A 9,867-nucleotide genomic window follows, 5' to 3' on the forward strand; every position below is an offset into this window, starting at 1 on the left:
GTGTGGGGCTCAGAATCCCACTGGACGCCCTGCTATGGGTCTGTACCCCCTCGCTATGGGTCTCAACCCCCTGCTATGGGTCTGGCCCCCCCGCTATGGGTCTGGCCCCCCCCGCTATGGGTCTCAGGACCCCCGTGTGGGTCTCAGCATCCCAGAATGGGATTTAGAATCCCACTGCACCTCCAGCGTGGGGCTCAGAATCCCACTGGACGCCCCGCTATGGGTCTGTACCCCCCCCCAGCTATGGGTCTGTACCCCCCCCCAGCTATGGGTCTGGCCCCCCAACCTGCATGCGGGGCGCAGTCGGGGAAGTCTCCGGGGGGGATGTGCTGCTCCAGCTGGATGCGGGCGAAGAGCAGGGGCAGTTTGGCGATGAGCTGCTTCTGGCGGCTGCCCTTCCGGAACACGGCCGGCATCTCCTTCTTCAGCCGGCTCATGATGTGCGCGTGCACCTGGGGGGGGCACCCGGGGGGGGGGGGGGGGTGTTAGGGTAAGGGGGCGGGGGGGTGTGAGGGTAACGGGGGGGGGGTCAGAGTAATGGGGGGGTGAGGGTAACGGGGTGTGGGGGGTCACAGCACCCATGGGTGGGGTCAGGGCACCCGGGGGGGCACTCGGGGGGGGGGTGTTAGGGATAAGGGGGGGGTGGGGGGGGGTCAGGGCATCCGGGGGGGGGGGGTGTTAGGGTAAGGGGGGGTGTGTGGGGGGGTCAGGGTAATGGGGGGGGTCAGGGTAATGGGGTGTGGGGGGGTCACAGCACCCATGGTGGGTCACGGCAGGGCACCCGGGGGGGGGTGTGTCAGAGTAATGGGGGGGTGTGAGGGAAACGGGGGGTCAGGGCACCCGGGGGGGGGGGGGGTCGGGTAATGGGGGGGGGTCAGAGTAAGGGGGTGTGTTGGGGGGGGTCAGGGTAATGGGGGGGGGTCAGGGTAATGGGGTGGGTGGGGGGGTCACAGCACCCATGGTGGGGTCAGGGCACCCGGGGGGGGCACCCGGGGTTTGGGGGGTGTTAGGATAAGGGGGTGTGGGGGGGGTCAGGGCACCGGGGGGGTCAGGGTAATGGGGGGGTCAGGGTAATGGGGTGTGGGGGGGGTCACAGCACCCATGGTGGGGTCAGGGCACCCGGGGGGGGCACTCGGGGGGGGGGGGTGTGTAGGGTAAGGGGGTGTGGGGGGGGGGTCGGGGGGGGGGTCAGAGTAAGGGGGTGTGGGGGGGGTCAGGGTAATGGGGGGGTGAGGGTAACGGGGGGTGGGGGGTCACAGCACCCATGGTGGGGTCACGGCAGGGCACCCGGGGGGGGGGGGTCAGAGTAATGGGGGGGTGTGTGAGGGTAACGGGGGGTCAGGGCACCCGGGGGGGGGTCGGGGTAATGGGGGGGGTCGGGGTAATGGGGGGGGTCAGGGTAACAGGGTGGGGGGGGGGTCAACAGCACCCATGTGGGGTCAGGGCACCGGGGGTTGGGGGTGTGAGGGTAATGGGGGGGGGGGGTCAGGGCACCCGGGGGGGGGAACAACACCATGGCACGGGGCGCTGGGGAGCCGGGGGCACCCGAGTCCCCCCCCGAGGCCAAGAGTCGGTGGTGGGAGACTGGAAACTCATCCCCATCCCAGTATGTCCCAGTCCATCCCAGTCCCTCCCATCCTCATCCCATCCCAGTCCCTCCCAGTCCATCCCAGTCTCTCCCAGTCCATCCCAGTCCCTGCCATCCTTATCTCATCCCCCTCCCAGTGCATCCCATCCCATCCCATCCCAGTCCCTCCCAGTGCATCCCATCCCATCCCATCCCAGTCTCTCCCAATCCATCCCAGTCCATCCCAGTCCATCCCAGTCCCTCCAAGTCCATCCCATCCCCATCCCAGTCTCTCCCAATCCATCCCAGTCCTTCGCATCTCCATTCCAGTCCATCCCAGTCCCTCCCATCCCCATCCCAGTCCCTGCCATCCTTATCTCATCCCAATCCCATCCCAGTCCCTCCAAGTCCATCCCATCCCCATCCCAGTCCATCCCAGTCTCTCCCAGTCCATCCCAGTCCCTGCCATCCTTATCTCATCCCAATCCCATCCCAGTCCCTCCCAGTCCTTCCCATCCCCATCCCAGTCCATCCCAGTTCTTCCCAACCCAACCCCAGTCCCTCCCAGTCCTTCCCATCCCCATCCCAGTCCATCCCAGTTCTTCCCAACCCAACCCCAGTCCCTCCCAGTCCTTCCCATCCCCATCCCAGTCCATCCCAGTTCTTCCCAACCCAACCCCAGGCCTTCCTATCCCAACCCCAGTCCCTCCCAGTCCCTCCCCATCCCCATCCCAGTCTCCTCCCAGTCCATCCCAGTCCCTCCCATCCCCATCCCAGTCCCTCCCAGTGCTGGCCCCGTCCCCATTCCCGGTGGCCACCGGATGCCCGGCACAAAGGCGGTGGCCGCAGGTGGCCGGATGCGATAAGGCCCGGGGGGGGGGGGCATGGGGGAGGGGGCGTATGGGGTGGGGGGGGGAGGGGGGGGGAAGGCGGGTGTGGGAGCGGCCCGTTAATTATTCTCTAATTACTGGGCGGAAGGCACTACCTCACGGGAAGCCCTTAACGAGGACACCAGGCACAGGATGGGGCGGGAAGGGGGGGGACACGGTGACATTTGCCCCCCCCCCCCCCTTGGCAATAGGGCCATTGTTGGAGGTGGCCGGGAGCCACCGGGGCTGGGGGACCCCCCCCCCCCCCCTCCCCGAGCCACCACCTGGGAGGGGCCCCCAAACCACCCGGCTCCTTCTCCCGGAGGTGGGGAGAACCCCGAGTCCTGGGGTCCCCTTGGCCCCATGGGACCCATGGAGAACCCCAAGAGTCCTGGTGACCCCTTGGATCCATGGAGAACCCCAAGGAGCCCTGGTGTCCCCTCGTCCGCATGGGATCCATGGAGAACCTCAATGAGTCCTTGGCCCCATGGGACCCATGGAGAACCCCAAGGAGTCCTGGTGCCCCATGGGACCCATGGAGAACCCCAAGGAGTCCTGGTGCCCCATGGGACCCATGGAGAACCCCGAGTCCTGGGGTCCCCTTGGCCCCATAGGATCCATGGAGAACCCCAAGGAGTCTTGGTGCCCCATGGGACCCATGGAGAATCCCAAGAAGCCCTGGTGTCCCCTTGTCCCCATGGGACCCATGGAGAACCTCAATGAGTCCTTGTCCCCATGGGATCCATGGAGAACCCCAAGAGTCCTGGTGCCCCCTTGGATCCATGGAGAACCCCAAGGAGCCCTGGTGTCCCCTCGTCCGCATGGGATCCATGGAGAACCTCAATGAGTCCTTGGCCCCATGGGACCCATGGAGAACCCCAAGGAGTCCTGGTGCCCCATGGGACCCATGGAGAACCCCAAGGAGTCCTGGTGCCCCATGGGACCCATGGAGAATCCCAAGAAGCCCTGGTGTCCCCTCGTCCGCATGGGATCCATGGAGAACCTCAATGAGTCCTTGGCCCCATGGGACCCATGGAGAACCCCAAGGAGTCCTGGTGCCCCATGGGACCCATGGAGAACCCCAAGGAGTCCTTGGTCCCGTGGGATCCATGGAGAAGCCCGAGTCCTGGAGCCCCATGGGATCCATGGAGAACCCCAAGGAGTCCTGGTGCCCCATAGGATCCATGGAGAAGCCCAAGGAGTCCTTGGTCCCGTGGGATCCATGGAGAAGCCCACGGAGTCCTGGTGCCCCATGGGATCCATGGAGAACCCCAAGGAGCCCTGGTGTCCCCTTGTCCCCATGGGATCCATGGAGAACCCCAAGAAGCCCTGGTGTCCCCTCGTCCGCATGGGACCCATGGAGAACCCCAAGGAGTCCTGGTGCCCCATGGGACCCATGGAGAATCCCAAGGAGTCCTGATGTTCCCTTGGCCCCATGGGATCCATGGAGAACCCCAAGGAGTCCTGGTGCCCCATGGGATCCATGGAGAACCCCAAGGAGTCCTGGTGACCCCTTGGATCCATGGAGAACTCCAAGGAGCCCTGGTGTCCCCTCATCCGCATGGGATCCATGGAGAACCCCAAGAGTCCTGGTGACCCCTTGGATCCATGGAGAACTCCAAGGAGCCCTGGTGTCCCCTCATCCGCATGGGATCCATGGAGAACCCCAAGAGTCCTTGACCCCATGGGATCCACGGAGAACCCCAAGGAATCCTGAGGTCCCCTGTCCCCACCGTAGCCCTGGAGAGGACCCCCCCAGACCCCCACTCACCCTGACGAGCCGCGCCCGTTTGATGAGGTCATTGAGCTTCCTCAGGGCAGCGTTTCGGGGCAGGTTCTGGATTTCCTGGAACAAATCGTGCTCCTCCAACTCGAAGAGCTTCCGGTTCTCGGCGTTGAGGAGGGGCTCGGCCCAGAAGGACCCGATGAAGACGCGCAGAACCTCGGGGGTGTTGAAGACCTTCCCCAAGGACCACATCAGCGCCCCATAGACGCGCATCAGCTGCTGGGTCTCCACCGTGTCCGCCTTGTTGAGGACCACCCGGATCTTGTCCTCGTTGCCCTTGAGGGCTCGAATGGCTTCTGAGAACTCGTCCGAGATCTCCAGCTTGTGGGCGTCGAAGAGGAGGATGATGAGGTCCACGCGCTGCGCGAACCACTGCAGGACGGCCGGGAAGTCGTAGCCTGGGGGGGGGGGGGGGGGGGATATGGGGGGAATTGGGGGATCCCCCGTGGGGTTGGGGGACCCCGGGAAGGGGGTGGTGCCAGACTCCAACCCAAACCTCAAGGCCCAAACCCAACTGGAACCCCAAAACCCAACCCCAATCCCAACCGGAACCCCAAAACCCAACCCAAAACTCAACCCGAACCCCAAAACCCAACTGGAACCCCAAAATCCAACCCTAATCCCAACTGGAACCCCAAAATCCAACCTCAACCCCAACCCCAAAACCCAACTGGAACCCCAAAATCCAACCCTAATCCCAACTGGAACCCCAAAATCCAACCTCAACCCCAACCCCAAAACCCAACTGGAACCCCAAAATCCAACCTGAACCTCAAATCCAACATCCAACCCAACCCTAATCCCAACCGGAACCCCAAAATCCAACCGGAACCCCAAAACCCAACCCAAAACCCAACCCCAATCCCAACTGGAACCCCAAAACCCAACCCTAATCCCAACTGGAACCCCAAAATCCAACCTTAACCCCAATCTCAACCTCAACCTCAACCCCAAAACCCAACTGGAACCCCAAAACCCAACCTCAACCTCAACCCGAACCCCAATCTCAACTCTAACCATGAAGTCGTAGGCTGGGGGGAGGATATGGGGGGAATTGGGGGATCCCCCGTGGGGTTGGGGGACCCCGGGAAGGGGGTGGTGCCAGGCTCCAACCCAAACCTCAAGGCCCAAACCCAACTGGAACCCCAAAACCCAAGCCCAAAATCCAACCGGAACTCCAAAATCCAACCCTAATCCCAACTCCAACCTCAAAACCAATCCCAATCCCAACCAGAACCCCAAAATCCAACCCAAAACTCAACCCGAACCCCAAAACCCAACTGGAACCCCAAAATCCAACCTGAACCTCAAATCCAACATCCAACCCAACCCTAATCCCAACCTGAACCCCAAAATCCAACCTCAACCCGAATCCCAAAACCCACCTGGAACCCCAAAACCCAACCCTAATCCCTCAAACCCAACCCCAAAATCCAACTGGAACCCCAAAATCCAACCTGAACCTCAAACCCAACCGGAACCCCAAAATCCAACCCAAACCCCAACCCCAACCAGAACCCCAAAATCCAACCCTAATCCCAACTGGAACCCCAAAATCCAACCTCAACCCCAACCTCAACCTGAACCCCAAAACCCAACTGGACCCCCAAAATCCAACCCCAAAACCCAACCCCAACATCAAACCCGACCCTAATCCCAACTAGAACCCCAAAACTCAACCCCCAACCCCAAAACCCAACCGGAACCCCAAAATTCATCCCTAATCCCAACCCGGAACCCCAAAATCCAACCTCAACCTCAACGTCAACCCAAACCCCAAAACCCAACTGGAACCCCAAAACTCAACCCTAATCCCGACCCCAATCCCGACCCCAAAACTCAACCCCGAGCCCCATCCTGAACCCCACTCCCACCCCAATCCCGCCCCCAATCCCACATCTCCAACCCTGACCCCGATCCCAACCCTAATCCCAGCCCAACCCCCAAACTCAACCCCGACCCCACCCCAATTCCGCCCCCGATCCCAATCCCATCCCCAATCCTGACCCCGACCCCAATCCCAACCCCATCCTCAATCCCACCTCAGTCCCCACCCCGATCCCAACCTGAGCCCCGACCCCAATCCCGATCCTGACCCCACCCCAATCCCGACTCTGGTCCCCCCAGTCCCAATCCCACCCCAATCCCGACCTCGATCCCAATCCTGACTGCATCCCCGATCCTCACGCCGACCCTAATCCTGATCCCGACCCTGACCCCACCCCAATCCCACCCCAATCCCAATCCCACCCCAATCCTACCCCAATCCCAACCCCAATCCCAGTCCCACCCCAATCTTGACCCCAATCCCAACCCCAATCCTACCCCAATCCTGATCCCACCCCAATCCCACCCCAATCCCGACCCCAATCCTACCTCAATCCTGATCCCACCCCAATCCCACCCCAATCCTGATCCTGACCCCAATCCCACCCCAATCCTGACCCCAATCCCGACCCCAATCCCGACCCCAATCCTGATCCCACCCCAATCCCGATCCCACCCCAATCCCAATCCCGACCCCAATCCAGATCGCACCCCAATCCCGACCCCAATCCTGATCCCACCCCAATCCCACCCCAATCCTGATCCCGACCCCAATCCTGATCCCGACCCCAATCCCGATCGTGACCCCAATCCCACCCCAATCCCGACCCCAATCCTGATCCCACCCCAATCCTGACCCCAATCCTGACCCCAATCCTGATCCCACCCCAATCCCGATCCCACCCCAATCCCAATCCCGACCCCAATCCCACCCCAATCCTGATCCCGACCCCAATCCTGATCCCGACCCCAATCCCGACCCCAATCCTGATCCCACCCCAATCCCACCCCAATCCCGACCCCAATCCCGATCGTGACCCCAATCCCGACCCCAATCCCGATCCCACCCAATTCCATTCCCGGCCCCACCCCAATTCCAACCCCAATCCTCCCCCCCCCGCTGGCCCTGCCTGCTGGGGGTCCCGCTCTGGGGGGTCTCGCTGGGGGGGGGGCCTTTCCCTGCCCCCCCCAGGCCGTTTTGCCCCCCCCCTCCGCGTGCCCCCGCCCGTTCCCACGCCCTGATCCCGCCCCCCCCTCCCCCCCCCCGGGAGAGCCTGGAAAAAGCACCAAAAAAGGCAAACGCGGCCAGTCCCGGCCAAAGGTCCCCCATGTCCCCATTCCTGCCCCCCCCCGCGACCTTGACCCCCCCCCTCGCCCTTGACCCCCCCCCCTTGACCCCTTCCCCCCCCCCGCATTCCACAGTGGGGAGCGTCCGGCCGGGAATGTGGCCCCGATCCAGCCCCCCCCCCCCCCCCCCCCCCCAAATTTACCACCTTCCCCCCCCCCCCTCTTTTCCCAGCCCCCCCCCCCCCCCCCCCGCCCCCCCCCCTCTTTTCTCCACACCCCAAATTTCCAGCCAAAGGCCCCCCCCCCCCCCCCCCCCCCCCGTTTCTGGCAGCGGGTGCCAGGGCTCTTGGCAGGAGCCGAGGATTTTGGGGTGGGGACGGAAGAAAACGGGGGGGGGGGGGGGGGGGGGGCACGGCCTGGAAAATTGGCAACGGCCCCCCCCCCCTCCAAGCTGTACCCCACCCCCCGGCACCCGCCGGGCCTTGCACCACCATCCCCCCCCCCCCCCGACACCGTGACCCCCCCCCCCCCTTTGCACCCCGTTAAACCTCGCTCCCCCCACCCCCCCCACCCCATTTTGTACCCCCCCCAGGACCCCCCCCCCATTTCGTTTTGCCCCCCCCCCCATTTTTCACCCCCTTACATGTTGCCCTCCCCCATTCGCCCCCCCATTCACACCCCATCACCCTTTGCCCCCCCATTTGCCCCCCCCATTTCCCCCCCCATTCACACCCCCATTCACACCCCATCACCTTTTGCCCCCCCATTTGCCCCCCCCATTTGCCCCCTCATTTGCCCCCCCCATTTCCCCCCCATTCACACCCCATCACCTTTTGCCCCCCCATTTGCCCCCCCCGTTCGCCCCCCCCATTCACACCCCATCACCTTTTGCCCCCCCATTTGCCCCCCCCATTTCCCCCCCCCCATTTGCCCCCCCCATTCACACCCCATCACCCTTTGCCCCCCCATTTGCCCCCCCCATTTGCCCCCCCGTTCGCCCCCCCATTCACACCCCATCACCTTTTGCCCCCCCATTTGCCCCCCCATTTCCCCCCCCCGTTCGCCCCCCCATTCACACCCCATCACCCTTTGCCCCCCCATTTGCCCCCCATTTGCCCCCCCCATTCACACCCCATCACCCTTTGCCCCCCCCATTTGCCCCCCCATTTGCCCCCCCCATTCACCCCCCCCATTCACACCCCCATCACCCTTTGCCCCCCCATTTGCCCCCCCATTTGCCTCCCCATTTCCCCCCCCCATTCACACCCCATCACCCTTTGCCCCCCCCATTTGCCCCCCCATTTGCCCCCCCATTTCCCCCCCCATTCACACCCCATCACCTTTTGCCCCCCCCATTTGCCCCCCCCATTTCCCCCCCCCATTCACACCCCATCACCCTTTGCCCCCCCCATTTGCCCCCCCCCATTTCCCCCCCCCATTCACACCCCATCACCCTTTGCCCCCCCATTTGCCCCCCCCATTTCCCCCCCCCATTCACACCCCATCACCCTTTGCCCCCCCATTTGCCCCCCCCATTTGCCCCCCCGTTTCCCCCCCCATTCACACCCCATCACCCTTTGCCCCCCCATTTGCCCCCCCATTTGCCCCCCCATTTCTCCCCCATTCACACCCCATCACCCTTTGCCCCCCCCCATTTGCCCCCCCCATTTCCCCCCCATTCACACCCCATCACCCTTTGCCCCCCCATTTGCCCCCCCCATTTGCCCCCCCATTTCCCCCCCCCATTCACACCCCATCACCCTTTGCCCCCCCCCATTTGCCCCCCCATTTGCCCCCCCCATTTCCCCCCCCATTCACACCCCATCACCCTTTGCCCCCCCCATTTGCCCCCCCATTTGCCCCCCCCATTTCCCCCCCCCCATTCACACCCCATCACCCTTTGCCCCCCCCATTTGCCCCCCCATTTGCCCCCCCATTCACACCCCATCACCCTTTGCCCCATTTGCCCCCCCCCATTTCCCCCCCCCCATTCACACCCCATCACCCTTTGCCCCCCCATTTGCCCCCCCATTTGCCCCCCCCCATTTCCCCCCCCCATTCACACCCCATCACCCTTTGCCCCCCCTTTTTGGCTCCCTCCTCACGCCCCCCCCCGGCCCCATCCCGCGGTTGGGGGGGGGTGTGTGTGTGTGGGGGGGGGGATCCCCTGCCCCCCCCCCCGTGCCCCCCCCCCTCGGCCCCCCCCTCACCGCGGCTGACGCGCTGCTTGGCCCCTGAGAGGATCCCGGGGGTGTCGATGAGGCTGATGCTCTCCAGGACCTGGTTGGGGAGGTGGGCGCACACGAACCTGTGCGGGGGGGGGGGACAGAAATTAGGGACACCCCCCCCCCGGGACCCCCCCAAAACACACGGAAACACCCCCCCCCCCCCGGGACCCCCCCCAAAACCCACGCATCCCCCCAGACCCCCCTGGAACCGCCCGGGATCCTTCAGAACCTGCCCCCCCCCCAGACCCCCCAAACCCCCCCCCCACGAACCTGGGGGGGGGACACACAGAAATTAGGGACACC

At 64.4% G+C, this 9,867-nt stretch overlaps 1 protein-coding gene across 1 annotated transcript; it reads right to left on the reverse strand.

Moving 5' to 3' along the window:
• Positions 1-286: 286 nt before the first annotated feature.
• Positions 287-9,644, reverse strand: LOC141478695 (EH domain-containing protein 2-like; the record flags this gene model as incomplete). Its single annotated transcript, XM_074167680.1, has 3 exons — positions 287-452; positions 4,208-4,620; positions 9,547-9,644. Coding segments are annotated over 3 exons (677 nt in total), but the record flags the coding sequence as incomplete, so codon positions are not given.
• Between the last annotated feature and the right edge of the window lie 223 nt (positions 9,645-9,867).

This window comes from Numenius arquata, unplaced genomic scaffold, assembly GCF_964106895.1.
Source record: "Numenius arquata unplaced genomic scaffold, bNumArq3.hap1.1 HAP1_SCAFFOLD_1660, whole genome shotgun sequence".
In the NCBI taxonomy this organism is placed as follows: Eukaryota; Metazoa; Chordata; class Aves; order Charadriiformes; family Scolopacidae; genus Numenius; species Numenius arquata.